Source organism: Pagrus pagrus (genome assembly GCF_965226575.1).
Source record: "Pagrus pagrus genome assembly, chromosome: 13".
Taxonomy (NCBI): domain Eukaryota; kingdom Metazoa; phylum Chordata; class Actinopteri; order Spariformes; family Sparidae; genus Pagrus; species Pagrus pagrus.
Window position 1 is genome coordinate 24083858 of NC_140197.1, and position 16968 is coordinate 24100825.

At 44.8% G+C, this 16968-nt stretch overlaps 1 protein-coding gene across 1 annotated transcript in view; it reads right to left on the reverse strand.

The window, feature by feature from the left end:
* Window positions 1–16968, reverse strand: part of LOC311267424 (inactive phospholipase C-like protein 2) — a 65352-nt gene that overhangs the window by 10064 nt on the left and 38320 nt on the right. Inside the window, exons 2-4 of the mRNA XM_084370494.1 lie at window positions 14096–16579; window positions 8148–8351; window positions 5550–5625 (exon numbers count right to left, since the gene is read on the reverse strand). Coding sequence (XP_084226620.1) covers window positions 5550–5625; window positions 8148–8351; window positions 14096–16579 — 2764 coding nt within the window. The remainder of the gene's footprint in view (window positions 1–5549; window positions 5626–8147; window positions 8352–14095; window positions 16580–16968) is intronic.

Below are 16968 nucleotides of genomic sequence, written 5' to 3' on the forward strand. Positions count from 1 at the left end.
TTTGTATTGTTTGCCAAACTGGCCGAAACTATCTTAAGAGGTTAACTGTAGCTGCTGAACGTAAACAAAATAACCACCATTTTCAAACAGCCTTCAGTTACGTGCTGAAACAGGAATGTGTTTAAAATGTTCAGAAAACAAAATCCTTACTTGAGAAAGCCCTTATAGAAACTAGTGGAGCGAAGGCGAGTTAGGAGGAGTGGGAGTTATGCTCTCCATGCAGATTAGATATGCATACGGCCGGTATAAAGAGTATACGCACAGACACAAATACACAGCGGTAGCATCTGGAGGTGCCAGAGTGTGCATCCCAGCTGTCTATCTGGTCCCCCATTAGCGGTGTATGTGATGGCTAGCCATCAATAGTGCCCAGGGGGGATCATCTAGCACCTCTCCATCCTCATCAGCACGTCAGCTTCGCTGCCCAAATTAAACTGATTAGCTGCAATGATGACGGGGCATAAACTCAACACAGGAAGGAGAGAGGAAAGGGAGGAGGGGCTGCTGTAAAGTAAGAGCTGCAGCAACCCGAAATCTCCTGCTGTATAAGTGATGAGTCCGCCGAGGTGCCACTCATTCCACGTAGCTTAAATTTAAGACGAAAGGCAGGTGAGGAGGTAAAAGGTTAGTTCGGGTTCCCTTCATTTCAGATTGCAGCCTGCGCGTCATTGTGATTACGGCCTTGTCACAACAGCATTTAGCTGATGAGCATTGCACACTTTGACTGGCCGGGGCAAAAGTGTCAGGTCCAATCCAAGGCCTTAAATTAAGCTTCGACGCAGCACAATCACACTCACGAACACCACTCCAATTCCATATTCCCCCTCCAACGCTGACAGCCCGTCCTCTAATAGCACCTTTTGCTGCTTCTCACACAGCCATTACGGCAAAATTATACCTTTGGCTTCGGGATCGATCATATGGACAAAACCCTCAATTCCATGCAAATCCACCATCTCGCTCCTCGTATGCCTCCACTCTCTGATTCTCCGTCTGTGTTCGGGCCGTTGCTATTGTCATCGTCAGTCTGCCATAATCATATGGCTTATGAGATGGCTTTTTGAAGGGTGCATTCAGGGCTTGTCAGTCTATCAAATGTGGTAAATTCATGCTTCCCAGCCATCAGAGAGACAGAGAGATGCAGCATTTTGTCGGGGAGTCATGATTTCATCCCAGTGTCTTCCATGTTTTTTCCTGCTCTCTAGAGGATTAGAGATGCTTATAATAAATGTGACACAGGCTAAACAAGACAAGGATGATGGAAAGAGGGACAAAGTCCATTTAGGGAGACGGGTTGTTGTTGTGTATCACTTGCCCAAGGAGACTGGTAAGCCTTTATGTAGCATTTCATTACATCGTTTGATTTGATTTGATTGTAGCGACGACCGGAGGGGAGATCTTAGTTTCTGTCAACAGTAGTATGCTAGCTAAGGTTAGCCTAAGGGGCTAAAATGTTTAAGATGTCTCTCTCATTGGTTGTCGTGGTCCAGATTGTAAATTGTAAATATAGCACGTCTGATATTATCGGGGCGGCCCTGATGAGTCTGTGAGCAGCACAGGAGGATGAAGACTGGATCTGTAAACCCCTCACATTACCAGATCATCATAGCCCAACAGCATGTTTTGAACGGGCACCGCACTAGTTAGTTAAATTTAATAATATCAGCATAAAGATGTACTTAAATTTCCATTTGCACTAAAACTACACTTGAAAGAATGCTGCATATATGCAAAAAGCAAAAGCAGCAAAAGCAGCAACAGATATACAGACAACAGAGACCCGATGAGTCAGGATGCAGATGGAGAGGACAAAGAGCTCTGAGCCGAGGAGCAGGCCCAAAGTGTCTGCATTAATATCCTAAAGTAATTACATAATTCAACGCAGGCGGGAGATTATTATAGCAGATCTAAAACTGTTGACTCACAGAGCGGGTACATTTCACCTTAATTTCCACATCAAGCGTTTTTCCTATCTTGAAATGCTTTTAATTAATATTGAAGATAATTTATATTTGCCTCTCTGAGCTTGCAGGTGTTGATATAAATGGAACTGCTATACGTTAGCAGCAAGAAAAGCATTATAACAATTTTGAGGAGAAACAGTTAAATAATTTGATGAAATACTGCTGTTAGACTTTGCATCCCCTGAGGCCGACGAGGTTAAATTACATTTAAAGTTTAAAAATTGCCGTTTCCCAATTTTGATTCGAGGCAATAGGTTACATCATATCGCCTTTCTTACACATATAGAGTAAAGTAATTGGATTTGGTACACAGAATCGGGGCGTTGTTTCCTTGGAGGCCACATTACGTTGGTGAAAAAAGCTGCTGTTTGTACGTGATTTTTTTCGCCTCACACATCGCAATCAAAACTGCCACAACAGTGACGAAATATCTGGAAGCGTGAATGAGCACACAGCAGCTATGTACATGTGAGATCGGTGGGGGTTTGGACTGAGGCATGTGTTTTATCGCCGGGGGCAGAGGAGGGGGCGATAGGGAAAGTGCTATGTTTGGCATGCAGCTGAGGCCCCTCAGGGCTGTCGCTCCAACCCTCTGTCTCATTGTATCATTCTTACGTAATGCTGCACTTATGTGAAAACCTTGTAACTCCAAATTTAGGAATTTCCATGTTCTCGCCTCAATTGGATTGTAAGGATTACATGCTCCTTGAGAAAACTCTTCAACCCCTGGGCTTCTGAGGGGCTTTTAACAATTAACCACTTTCAACGAGCATGCCTGTGAGGCGCGAAACAAAGCTATTTTCTTACCGTGCCTCCTGAAAATTTGACATATTGGAAGCACAAGGTTTTCACCTGACAGCAGCAGTAAGCCGAGTATCAATCTCTGGTATCCAGATACTAACGCTGCTGTGAGTGTGTGTGTGGCTGTGTGGGGTTTAAGCTCTGCTTAACTCCGCAGTCAACGCCTTTGAAGATGCTTCCAGCTCGGGGCTGGGGAACCTCGGAGCCAGGGGACAGCTCTGTGATTGAAGCCCCGGTGTTGAACCTACATCCCTGGGTAATTGCGCTGTGCGAATATCGGCTTGGCTTGTCGTGGTGTGGGGAATGAGGCATATGCCTGCCTCTGTGTGACATCAGGGAGTAAAGCTGGGCATAGCAGGCTTAAATTGGCTTATCGGCCTCAGGATATTGGGTTGGCATGTGCCAGTGACTAAGCCTTCCCTGTCTTCACTGGTTTTATGATACACAAAACACACAACAACAACAACAACACACAAACTACAAATGGCTTTCTATGTTTACACCAGCTTTAGAACAGTCCTGAATCTCTTTAGTTAATGTTTGTTTCATTCGATCTTTAGGAAGGCTGCTCCCTAATAGTCGACTAAATCGATGAGAGTCTTAGTCGACCCTTCAGTCCCAGGGATGAAACCCCTCACATTCCTTCAGGAGCTGCGCCTTGTCGCTAGGACTGGGATGAAAAGTATCAGGGGGATGGTTGCAAAGAGGTGAAGGAGTAAGCCATCTAGCTTTCTTCTTATCTCTGGGGCAGAGTACTGATCAGGCAGTATGTATGGATCGGGTAGCTACGCTGCCGTTAGCTAGTTAATCTCAGAAATGCAGCTAACCTGGGGGAGAGTTGGTGTTTACGCTGCTAGCACAAGAGCTCTGGACAGCCAGGACTGATTTATTCCCCTGCTTTTAATAACAAGACTCGTGTGATGTAATACTGTGTTGAAATAATTAGCAAAATGTTCTCCCTGCTGGTTGTTCAGACACTTTCAGAATAGTCCTGTTACAGCTCTTGCTGTTGGCGTCCTTGTTAAGATGCGGCTCGCTTCGTCTGTGCCCTCAAAAATAATCATTTGAATAATTAAAGTAACATCATAAACGTGCAACGACTAGTCAACTAATGGCTCGATCTAACAACTGGGAAATTCTTCAGCATTAGGACGCGAGATAAAAACATGCACAATAAAGATGTCACTATTGAAACAACACGATGTGCTCCTCTTATTTGAGGAGCTCTTCTGCAGAGGCACTGCTGCGGAGTGGAGGAGCAAAAGCAAATGAGGAACAATTAGTGCTGAATGTGAAAGAGGCTGGAGAAGACAAGCCATTGGGTGTCTTGATTTGAAGCTATTCCTCTCCTAATGATCTTATTATGGTCAATTTTATGCTCTACCCTAAAAGGCCGGACCTCTTACATCGAGCACCCTTTTAAAAAAATGCTGTACTGATGAAATGCTTCTTCAACTCTCTCCTTTTCTCTCTGTTTAACCATCCCTCCCCCTCTCACTCCACACTTTCTCTCTTCCTTGAAAACGATGTTTATGCCGTCTGTCCTCTTTCCTCCGCGGCCCGTTCGTCTGCGTGGCCGGCTGATTGTTTTCACCTGCCCACCGACATGAAACTGCTCGGCGGTGACTCACTGATGATGGCCTGCTCTATCGACAGCAGCGACTGCTGTTGATGTTGATGGAAATGCTGCAGCAGCAGAGAAACTACGCTCGTTCTGTCAGGCAGGAGAACACGAAACATGTCCGAGGGCTGCAGATGTGTGTTCTCACAGCGCATGATTCATCCGGACAGAAAGCAGAAGAGCAGAAAATATTTTTTACCTCGGCTGAATTTTCGATGATTTGTGCATTATGGTCTCATTTCTCTTGAAGAAATTAAAGAAATATGCCAGTAAGTCAGGTATTTTCATCCATCTCTGATACACTTCCAGTCCTTGAATCATGAGTCATTTTCCTCACAGCAGCAGAGAGATCTGCCTTATCCTGCCTCTTTCATGGTGCCGACAACCAAAACCAACCAGTTATGATCAACATGTTCTGCAGTGTAGAAAACAGGGATGGGCACGAGGACTCAGTATTTGTTCACCATATAGAGCAATCACTTTCTTATCATATGATAAATATGAAAGTGAAATGACCTTGTTCATTATTAAAAGTCTTTTGGACAGGATGCAGTGATGCAACTGCTGTCTATGAAAATCTGCACAGCTCCACACAGCAGAAAAGACAGATCTGTGCTCGATGGCCTTCAATGTTTTCAGCGAGACATCACTCAACCTAATGTTACAGGTGGAGTGGCAGCCAGCAGGTATAAGAGTGATGTTAGGAAGTGCCCCCGTTAAGCTTATCAGAGGAACGACCCAATCACTAGAATGAATGCATGTGTATGAGCACAGAAACCTGTTGGTTAGGGTTAGGAAAAGATTCTGTTTTGGCTTAAAACACTTGTTTTGGTCGTCATAGACATGGCTGGAGATGGTCCAGAGCCCTCCTTAGAATTATTGAGTGGTTTCACGAACTGTACTCACTAGCTTGTTGTTGCATGTAACTCCACCACCGTCACCATCCCTCCACCTCCCGACACGCCAGACAGGACATAAACATATGTGGTAAACGTGAAATCAGGATTTTTCGCTTGGTTGTTCGATTGGGGCTCTTTTCGTACGTTCATTTTTTATTTTTTTTGCTAGTACTCAAATATGGAAATAAGTTCAAATGCCTCCTACTAGAAAATGAAGAGGATGAACAGGGATGTTGCATCCGAGAACTATGTTACGCTGCGTACCTGCCCGTTGTGCTTGAGTGAGCTTGGAGTAGACGACGTCAGCTGACTCGATCAGCGTTCTGCTGGTCTGGATCATCTAGAAGACAAAGAAGACATGTAATTAATTTGAATCGTATCTCAGCATCATACCGGGGTCAGACCTGAAAAGTGTTGAGCTGATGAACGCCAAACACACGGGGGCTTTACAGTAAACAAATCAATAAAAGATAAATTCCAAGAAGGAAACACTTCTTTTAAAATGCTGATGCCGACGTGTCTATCTCAGCACAATGTTTAGCTTTACTGATTTAATCCCCTCAATACCCAGGGCTCACTTTCAAGTGGATTTGAGCTCTTAGCTGTTATGTTTACAGACACACTGACAATTGAGCCTTAACCCAATTGAGGCAACATAGCTGTCATGTAAACATCTTTATCTGATTATTTTAATTGGGGTAAGATCATAATCAGAGGAAGCAGATTCTTTCCAATTAATTGGGCGTGTAAACAACAGAGTTCAGATTGGTTTTGCCTCGTATGCAAGCACAAGAGAAAGATAGATACAATTTATGAGAAAAGCTGAATTGAAAGCAGTGTCTGCTTTGTCTGTTTAGTATTACAGCCACATACGTCCAGGATTGAACTCTACAGGCTTGCAAAAAGCAAAGCAGGCCCTAAGATGTGCATCAGTTTCAAAAACATGTCTTGACTGAATGTCTTCATCCCTTTCTGCTGCGCAGTCTCACTGCAATGTATAAACTGCACTCTGAGAGTACGTGATTATTCGGTAGATCGATCCAAAGAAAAAGGCTCTGAAACTATTTTGATAATTGCGTGATTGTTAAGCAAAAATACATCCTTATTTTCACCTCGACCAACACAACATCGTGTAGTCGGAGCCCTAAACATCATCCCACAGGCTGAGGAGGACCAGCTGGACCAGCCCTGCAGCACCGAGGAGGAAGCTAATGAAGTTTCACACTCCTGTTAGCAGGCAGGCAGGAAGTGGACACTTATACAATGTGTGTACGTGTGTGAGAGTGTGCATGCCTTTTCTTGTTCTGTTATTCTTATGCTGCTTTGAGTGCAGACAATTCTTACTCATTTACAAGGAGCTCATTGTGGAAAGTCCCTTCATTCAGGGTACGGTTTCACCCAAGCTATCTAAAGATAAAAAAAATTTAAATATGCAGGATTCTTGATGTCTAATACATTAAGTATTTGATGAACCTGCATTTCTGAGAATTTCTGCAACCCCCAGAGAGTGGATGGGTGTGCTGTGAGCTGCAAATGCAGAGGAGAGTTGCTACAAGAGTGAAAGTAAGACAAATATTGCCAATAGCGAAAATCAAGATTCTGCACTCGATTTGAAAATGGCACCTCTGCATTCTCACTGTGGTGGATTTCTTCCTGTGTGTCTGATGAGTGGTTGGCGCACAAAATGGTGAGAGTCACTTCCTCGAAATCACACTAACCCGACATCAGCCTTTGATTGAGGAAACCGGCTACTGCTTTTCTCTCAGTGCTATTTTTGCTTCACTGTAAACACATCACGGTGCATATACAGTATATAAACGCACAGATATGTGTGTGTGCGAGCTTGGCCGGCCTGACCTCTGGAAACAGAGTCCCAGTGTGCTGACACATTGTTCAGCCCAGGGTCACAACGCTGACTGGCTGCCGCCCACACAAGGGTGACTGAGGACACACGCTGCACACTGATATGCTACAGTAAATGGCCTGCTGTTGGCAGCCGTGCTCCTGTGAAGTCACATGCATTTACGCACGCACATAGACATACACTGGGGCCTCTGTTTTTGAGTGGGGAGAGTACCAACAGGCCAATCTGTGGGAAGCAAACACAAACACTCAGCTGACCAGGCCCAGGCCTCAGGGCCAGGCCATGGGTTAATGTGCATATACATTTAGAATATACTTACGCATTAATATGTGATGTGCAATAAGCAGACAGGCGAAAGTAATCGGACCTTGTTATGTGGTTAGGGTTTGACATAATATAATTTAGTGTGAAAGAATACACTTGTAGCAGCATGTTTTTGAAAATTCCCTTTCTGAATTTTGTTGTTAAAGGCTTTAAACTGCATCTTCTGTTCTCTGAAACACTAAAATATGAATTCTGAAGCCCGTTTCCTGCTCGTCCCCGTAAAACTTCTTCTGTGGACTGGAGCGTGACAGTTGTTCTGACAGTGCCAAGCCTCTTGCCTGGTGCGAACCCTCATAAAAGCCAGAGCAGACTCTATTTGGATCTGCGCGCTGCGTCGCTCCTGATGTCACCGCGCACTCCTGCATGTGTCGGCTGCCGGAGCAGCGTGGACGCAACAACCTTGTTCTTCACTCGTGACCCACTTCACCAACTCCCACAAGGCCTCACAGGAGGGGAGAGAAAAACAGCGGGTGGTAACTAATTACAGTACTCCAACGCCCTATTGGGCCGTGCCAATGTCAAGTGGTGAAAAATGCAGTGTTCTTGTAAGAGAGGAGGCAGGGTGGAAAAGGACACGGTGATATTATACAATGAGTAACTGCAGCTTGACCATCTAACCGGTCAAAAAGGTGGTTTTAACCACAAGGTCTTTCATGTGCGTGCAGGTTATTTACCATGTCGTAGGCGTTGAGCACTTTGCGCAGCAGCTCAGGCACGGGACCCTGAGCTTCCATGGTGGGGTAAGTCTCGCTCAGGTCCACGGTTACCCTTAGCGACCGCTCACTGTTCATCAGCCAGGTAGACACCGTCAGGATACACTGCTTCATGTTGGCCGCCGGCGTCAGGCCACAGAGCTCCTTGAAGGACACCATGGCATTCTGGGAAAAAAAAACAAAAAAACAAGATGAAGAATAGCAATTTCTTTATCGTCTTTAAACATCTCAAAACATTTTCAGTGCAATTAAACAACATTTACAGCAGGTCAAATTAGATTATGCTTACAAAAACAGTAGTGACACAAACTACAGCTGTACTGTATTGTGTTCGACAACATGTGGGATGCTGTTCACTTTTGTGTGTGTGTGTTCCTTCAGATTTGAAGTTGAGGTCTTTGCTGATGACAGCACCTTTATTTTTGGCCTGGATAAGGTGTGCTGGACATTAGTAGATGCTCTTGTGATGCACATTTTTGAAGTCATGGCAATGCTGCCAGGAGGCGAAGACTGTTTTGGAGGGACTACTGCTGCTTCAACCTTCCTTCTCGACTCCACACGGTCCTTTTTTCTCCACAAAGTGGCGCACTCATCTAGAGATACTCGTTGTGTCAGATGCCCTCACATGAGGTAAAAGAGCGAAAACAAAAGTCTCATTGTTTGAAAGTTGGCATATTTTAAAAAAATGTTATGAAGTATCCAATTGTACATTTTAATCAAATCAGGGGTGATTAAAGTTACTTATTGTTTGTCATCTGATTATGACATAATCTGTTCCGACCCCGCCCTGTCTGTACAGCATCTCATCCCCGTCTATTTGTCCTTGTGCTGTGTAGCTGCCAAAACAATATGTTTCCGTTTCAATTAGAGTAACCAAAGCAGCCATCAAACATAACCAACTAAGGCAAATTCCTGTTGAGTTATTGTTCTTGGCAAATGAAGTGATTCTGGCCCTGATGGAATGGCAAATATTGCAAACTGCTGTTTTTGCAGACGACCTTGAGCGAGGAGCTTTAATGAGAGGGATCGTGATACTCCCTCAGAAACAAGATAAGATAGCAGCAGAGCGTTTGTCTTGGTGACAGTAAAATTATCGGTTTCCCATAATGTCAGTCTGCTCATTCAGCAGCCCAGAGACTCCGGAGCCAAACTTCTGACCACATCCTGAGAGCGCTAAGAACATTCAGTTACTCATCGCTCTTCCTTTATTTCTTCTTTTTTCTCACATTTCCTCCGTTAGTGTTTCTACACACATCTCTGTATTCATCTTTCTTCACTCACTCCAAGTATCCATCTTAAAACTATCAAATGTTCAGTCATAAAAGAGCACGCTTCTCCTTATATTCCTGTTTGTACATGAACAACTGGACATTCTAGCTTTCCGCTGCTAGATAAATAAAGACATCTCCATCTCAACATGTCGTGTTTATTTAATCTAGGAATGATAGCAAACCTTATTTTCCATCAGGGGCGGCTGTAGCCGAGTTACAAAGTGATTCGAAACCTTGAACTCCTCCTCTCCACATCCTCGTTATAGTGTCCTTGGGCAGGACAGTGAACTCTAAATCTATGTGCCACTTTGGACAAAAGCATTTGCCAAATTAATGTCACGTAATGTTATCAAAGAAAAGGACAAAATCCGAGTGCATTGCGGGAAAAGTGCGTCTCTCACACCTCCAGTTTATGCAAAATGAAACCCACATTTGTGAGCTCACAATCATGTTTTCCTCCTCACAAACCCAACACAACTTGTCATCTTGAGTTCACTGTCATTTGTGGCAGCACCGTGTTCAACTGCAGCTTGTCAGCCTAAAGACACTAAACTAAAATGAATTCAGGATACGCTGCCAGCCTCACTTTCTCTCTGTTTCGCTCACTCTTCATCAATCCTGGGCCAGCCCGCTTTCCAGTCCACCGACGCCACAGTTTCTGCATGTCTGGGTTCAGAAGCTTTGCAGCCCCAGCAACCAAACAACTTCCTCTCAGTGCGTTTCATTCTTCTGCCATCATGGGAATTTAAGCAACCAAATCAGGCCCACTCTTTCTCACACAGCACAACATCAGTTAGCTTCATTAAAAGAGAGCGTGAAAGAGGGAGGTGAGAAAAGAGACGGGGACAGTGAAAAAGAGCTATCCGAGCCGAGGCACGATGGACCAAGTCTGCGAGGAGTGAGGGCGATGATGAGAAGCACTAATGCAACACAAGCCAGGTGAGAGAACCTGAGAGGGAATAAGAGATGCAGGGAAAAAACAATTTAGAGAGAACAAGCCAGCGTTGGTACTTGGGAGTCCGTCCACATACTCTGCACTCTGCAGTGTGGGAACCAGCTGTCTCCCTGGGCTGGACCTCCAGGCCTGCAGAAAACTCCACCCCACCGCCCCCTACCCCAGAGGATGTGCTGTCACTGCGGGGCCCGACCTTCCTGTAGACGGAGAGGGTGGCCAGGGGACAAAGCCGCTATCTGAATCTTTATGCGGAGCCTCGGCCACAGTTAACACCTCTTGGGCGACTGAGCGCAGCGCCAAAGAAACACAATGGTGGAAGTGGGACAGCTATGGGGCGCTGGATTAACAAACCAGTGTGTGAATATGTGTGTGAACTTTGAGCATGTGGGACTGCATGTGTTTATGTCTGAGCTGAAGTTATTAGCGTTCATTATGCTTTTGTATAATTCCACGCATGTGTGCAAGGGACCACATGCGTGAATATTTTTTTTCGATAATTGCGCAATAAAAGCCACACCGTGGTGTTAGAAAATACCAACGAGAGGCTTGTGTTTTTAATTACTCACTCCCCCCCTCTTTACTCCCCTTCCTACATTCCCCAAATGAGAGCTCTGTGTCGGGTTACAACACCGCTTTTGTTTCTTTCTGCTCCTCTCGCTCTCTCTCGCTCGGCTTCTATCTGTATATCTCGCCCCTCTTTTTTCTGGCTCACAGTACTGAGTGGTTGTGAATGTGCCTATGAAGACACACACACACTTCTCAGCAAATATAAAGAAACACCAGGCTCCTCCGGCTCCATCAACACTTTATAAGGTTCATGGGCAGCAGCACTCAAAGGACTTCATTCAAGACTTCCAAAGAAATAATTCATTTGCTGCCTAGATCCACATATGAAACATGGCAGATAGGTTGCCATGTATCTGCCTACTGGTCAGTGTTTATAGATGTCCTCAGTCTGTGTAATAGTCCAGCTTGCTCATCTTTCTGTTATTATTCAAAGCAGACCACCTAGAAGCTTTGCTGTTCGAGGATAAAAAGGAGTCTTAAAAGAGCTTCGTGGGGTGACGGCAACATTTAAAGTGTATGTGTGGGTGTGCACTGCTTTCATGACTACGGTTGCATGCCACAATATCTGGGATTTTAGTGGTAGAAAAGATATTTCTTTTTCATGTTAATGTCCAATCTTGGCTTTAATTCAGGGGCGGTGAAGCTTCCAGAACTGGCCCGGTTGTCGCCTTATGGGTTGTTGGCTACAGGCCCTACGTCTGCCCTCCAGCTCCGGCCGGATCCAAAGCACCAGGCTGCACACAGCTGGCCTCTACAAAGCTTTCACAACTATCCACATTTTACATTTAAAAGGCAAAGGCCTTAATCAAGAAAGACCCCCATTTATCCCCTTTAAAGCCTTCCTCTCAATCGCACCTTTTTCATTTATTTCACCAACCTTTATCTTTTCGTTTCAAAAGGAAGAATTTACATTTCAAACCTGAGGATTGAGGTTTGGGGAGGAGTAGTGGCGACAGTGTTGTTTGATCAGGTTAAAAGACACCAATCACAGCCAATCGTACAGTGCTACCCTTAATGTAAACCGACAGATTAGATTCTGAATTTATTAGAAGAATTATTGTTATTAGATATTTATGAGAGAGATTATTAATAGCTTGTGATCATTTCCACCTTTAGAAAAAGTAAGTTGATTGAATTTTCACAAAAGTTAGGAAGTGTCATGGCTCGGCTGTGTCAGATTTACAGGGCTGACCGGGCCCTTTTCTACCATCCCGCAGTGAAACTGTCCCATAATTAAAATGTAGCTTCATTAGGCTACTCTACTATCATCTGTAGTTGCTAGTTAAATGTAGATATAAGCATTTAAGACTTTCACCTCCAAACTACTCAGCTGAAATGTTGTAGTACATTAATTTACCGAAGCTTTGTCGTGTTGTCACATTAAACTTAAGTTCACAGATTAACACTTCATGTTCCTCTGAATAAACTCTCAGTCCCGCTGTGTGCAGCCATTAACGCTGTTAGCCCTGTCAGCCCTGTAAGCCTATTAGCTCTGCAGCTATTTGTTTAGCCAAACACACCGAAGGACTCTGGCGCCCAGTGTACACAATGTAGCCTTATCAGGGGAAAATGAGGTTGCCTCCCCCATCGATAATGAGTTTAATGCGTAATTTCGGATATTTCATAGGTCTCCCGCTGAGTAGGCTAGCCTGCCAGTTATTGTGACATCTAAATTGTAAAAGAGAGGTAACTGGTAACAAGATAACAAGACACACTCAGCGCTTCACAACACATTTTCCACCGTGCTCTGGCTGACTCTACAGCGAGCCACACACCGAACACATATATATTTCTCTCGGCATTGGGGTCTTGAAGAGGAGAATGGTCCTTTTTTAGAACGTGCCTATTTCCACAACTGAAAAATGTATGACAGCATGCCACAGGATCTCTAATCACATCCCTGCTTATTTAGTTTGGTCTGGTCTTTTGTTTGCTGTGCCATCAGACTGAGGTTACTGCTTACAGACTGACAGACTTTGGTATTTATGACGTTAAGTACATAAAAAGGAGCGTGCTACATTAACTTCTGGAGGAACATGCGGATTTTGCAAGACATCGACATTATATATTTGATTTTGTTAAGCCTGCAGCCCTCCAACAGCGGCTGGTCTTGCACAACTCAAATTACTTGAGATATTAGATTTAGGCAGGAAGAGAGGATTATATTTATTTCATGGACAACATAGGATTTACAGCATTATCAATCATTTATTTTACATTGTTTGATGAGAGGTTCCTTTAAAGTATTTAATCATATACGTAAGTAATCTTGTTAAGTGATTTGATTATTCTTTTAAATACATTTTAAGAAGCACAAGAAAAAAGATTTGATTTCGTTGTGTTTCATCATGTTTTTCGACTCCTTAACACAATTCTATTAATACAGTTTTGCCCGAGGCAGACACAGCACTGTTGATGGAGTCCTGTCAACAGTCAAAAGTGCACAACAAGATTATTTTAATTTTGTTAGCTGTCAGTAAAGACAAGAGCCTGAAACTCTAAACTGACAACCGAACAACACAGCACTTGGCATGTAAAAGGCTCATTGGCTCTCCTTGTTGTAATTTGTGGACCAAGCAAATGAAACAAGCTTTGTATCACACCCTTCAGTCATCATAAACAAATTATATATGCTCTGAGAGGCCTCTGCCACTGGTCACAAGCCAAATATACACCGAGGTTACTAATCTCCATTTTCTCATCTAGGAGGACTTTTGAAGTAGTGTGCTAAGTGCCTAGCAACCCAGTCCTCTCCCATGGGCAGTAATTGTCCCTCATTAATGATTACACTATTCATAAAGCTCATAATTGTACAGAACTGTCACTTTATTACCCTTCTCTTCTATAACATTAATAGAGCACAATTAGTGGCGACCCTCTATCCACAACAGCAAGTGGCATTAGTCCAATCAGAAACACTTAGATCAGTTTGGGCCTGTTGAAGAAATGGAAATGTATGCGATGATCTGGTGGAAATAACCTAAACCTTTAAAGATCCTTATATAAAACTCACTATGCAGATAACCATGAAGTTAGTGAATACTTCCCTGTCTTTTGTCATTACTGTAAATGACCTTCGTTGTGTAACATAATGTTAATAGTAGGTAGTTTCTTACCTGCACATTTTCTCTGAGGTCTGTGGCCTCCCTGAGGGGCTGGGTGGAAGCCCTGAAGAGCTCATCCACTACTTTGATCCCTGTGGTCTTGGTGGTGGTGTACTCCCGGGCCTTCCTTCCCTTCCTGACAGACAGACCCCTCTTATGTGCCTTTCCTCCACCTCGCCTGTTGGTGATGGCTACATGGACAAACAGGGTCGTGTTTGGTAGGAACTCTCCCGTCAGAGATTGCAGGGGGACATGTCTATAGCCTGGCTGTAGGCACTCAAATGGGATGGTGTACTGGCCAATGAACTCGTCCCCAATGTAGTCGTCATCCAGCACCACAAAGCGCAGTACTGAAAGTTCTGGTAAATTGATCTGGAATTCAAAACTCTCATCAAATATAGGGTTGTCGCCGTTCTGGGACACAGTCTTGGTTCTTTGCTCAGCGCAGTCGGCTGGGATGCCGTGGATCTCCACATATATGTAGGGCTCCACCACATCGCCCTTAGCAGCAGAGCCACGAGGTTTGGGCAGATTCTGCCCACTGATGACTTTGATGTGAAGAAGCTGAGCAGAAACCCCAGGCAGGGAGTCCCGAGCATTGGCACTGAAGTAGGACACCTCCTCTCTCATGATGGCTGGCCGCAAAACATACCCGCAGTTGCCATTCTGCCTGAACCAGCCAAGGTTGAGGTCCATCATCAGGCCTGGCGTCTGGTAGTTCATGGCCACAATCTGGCAGCCACACTTCCAGAAATCCTGGGGGTTCATGTTGCTGGCATCAATTCTCATGGGTGTGGGGTATACCCTGGAGAGAAATCGTTTGTTATAACAAACAAATTCTTCTGGGAACTCATTGGCAAACCTATTTGCATCTACCTCATTGAAGGAGCAAATCTCCCAGTATTTCTGGTCCCTCTTAGAGATCTCAAAGTCCCTAAACTGGACTGACTTGCAGAGAGATACAAGATCAGACAGCTCCCTGCACAGTCTGAGTCTCTTGTACCCCAAGCCATTTAGCTGGTCCTTCTCATCAGCTCCCACTCTTCGGGACATTTCCAGACCTTCCTCCTCATCTGTCACATCTCCTTCAGGGTCAGTGCAGCTGGGTGGTAGCCTCTTACCCTTGAGGAGGATTTTGCCTTTGAGTTTCTCAGGGGAGGGTAGGTAGTTTTCCTCCTTGTTGGGAGGATCAATGTGCAGCTTGTCCCCAAGAATCTTTTTCATGTGCTGTGCCATCACCCTCTGCTGGGGGATGCAGCAGTGCGTCACTAAGCAGAGAATTAGGGGATACTCAGAGCTCTCAAAAGCATATTGGTTTATGATGTCCAGGACTTTTGAGAAAGCTAGATGTGAGGCTACCGAACTACCTACATACACCACCGGTTCATTATCAGGGCCGTCCCATACAATGACCTCAATGCTGCGACAGCCCATCCTTAGAGCTCGGATGTAGCTGCTGATGTCTGACGAACCCCAGAAATGATCTTCCAGAAGGGAGGCATTATGTGAGGAGTTGATGTAGTAGTGGGACAGAGGCTGATTCATATCCTGGCACACGCGCTTGTGCTGGGGGTCAAAGATGTGGCATTCGGAGGAGAGGAGGTAGTGTGTAAAACCATCAATGGAGAGGTAGCCCTTCTCCCTGCCTTTGGCGGATGGCTCAAATTTTTGAACTATTTCCCTGCACATGTCCTCCGTTACACCCTCCACACCCTGCTCCACCTCTACGAATAGCATCAGATCTTTACTGTCCAGATATTCTTTGTTACTCGAGAACTGCATCAGTAGGAAGAAAATCTCTGGCCGTGTGCAGAGCTCACAGTAGGCCTCCACAAAGGTGTCCATGTTAATTGCCTCTCCGTATTGATCTTTAGCCTTCTGGAGTTCCTTGAACTTCAGCTCTATCCTAGACTCTTTCATTCCAGGGTTAAGACCCTTGATTATCTGAGTGGCCCTGAACAGGTCAATGTGTCCATCCTTTTCCATATCTGCTAGATCAAACACGGAGCCAATCCATGATGTTCGTAGACTCGGCTGGCTGGGTTCCACCATGTCAACGGTGTGCCGGCCATAAGACACCAGGTACCTCAGGCCCATCACCCAGGTGCTGACAACATCTGCTGTACTGGCTACCAAATCTAAAGACTCATAGTTATCCCCATAGATGATTGAGAAGGCGCATTCATCAGGAAACTGGTCGGAGAGACCATTGCTGCGCAGAACGGGAGTTTTCTTTCCTAAGCGGACCTCCTTAATGCCCTTGATCTCCAGTTTAGCCTTCTCTGAATCCTTCTTGGATGGTTCCCAGCGGAGCCAGTGCATGTCTGGATCCAGCAGGAAGTAGCGGTTGTACATGCGTGAGTTGGAGCGGACTTTCTTCATTTCACAGCCCTCCATCATAAAGGCCATGCAAGCAGCTGTGCTGTTGATCTTGCGGTCATTTGGCATTGAGCTGAAGGACACAGTTTTCTTCCTCACCTGCCGTTTTGAACTATCCTGCAAACAGAAAGGGAGAGGGGAGGGTTAAGAAAGGGAAGGACTTCTTACTCACACTTTGACTGTAACTGAATTCAGGAAGCAGGAGTAAAAAAACTACAGTAAGATTAAAATGCATAAAAAAGGAGGAAGGAGACAAAAGGCTGAGAATGCGCTTTCATCACAGAGCAGCTTTGAGTCTACAGTTGATAGATGTATGCACATTAAAATCTTCAAGAAAAGTCATGAATCTAAACACAAGCAAAAAAGTAAAGATGGTCATGCTAGGCCATTCTCATAAATAAAGTGTGCTGAGCTGCTGAATACACAAATCTGACAGCCGGTTATCAAGTGCTTAGTGAAAATCTTCCTTTTCTCCCCAGTGGTGAGCCAACATGCTGGGGCCCATT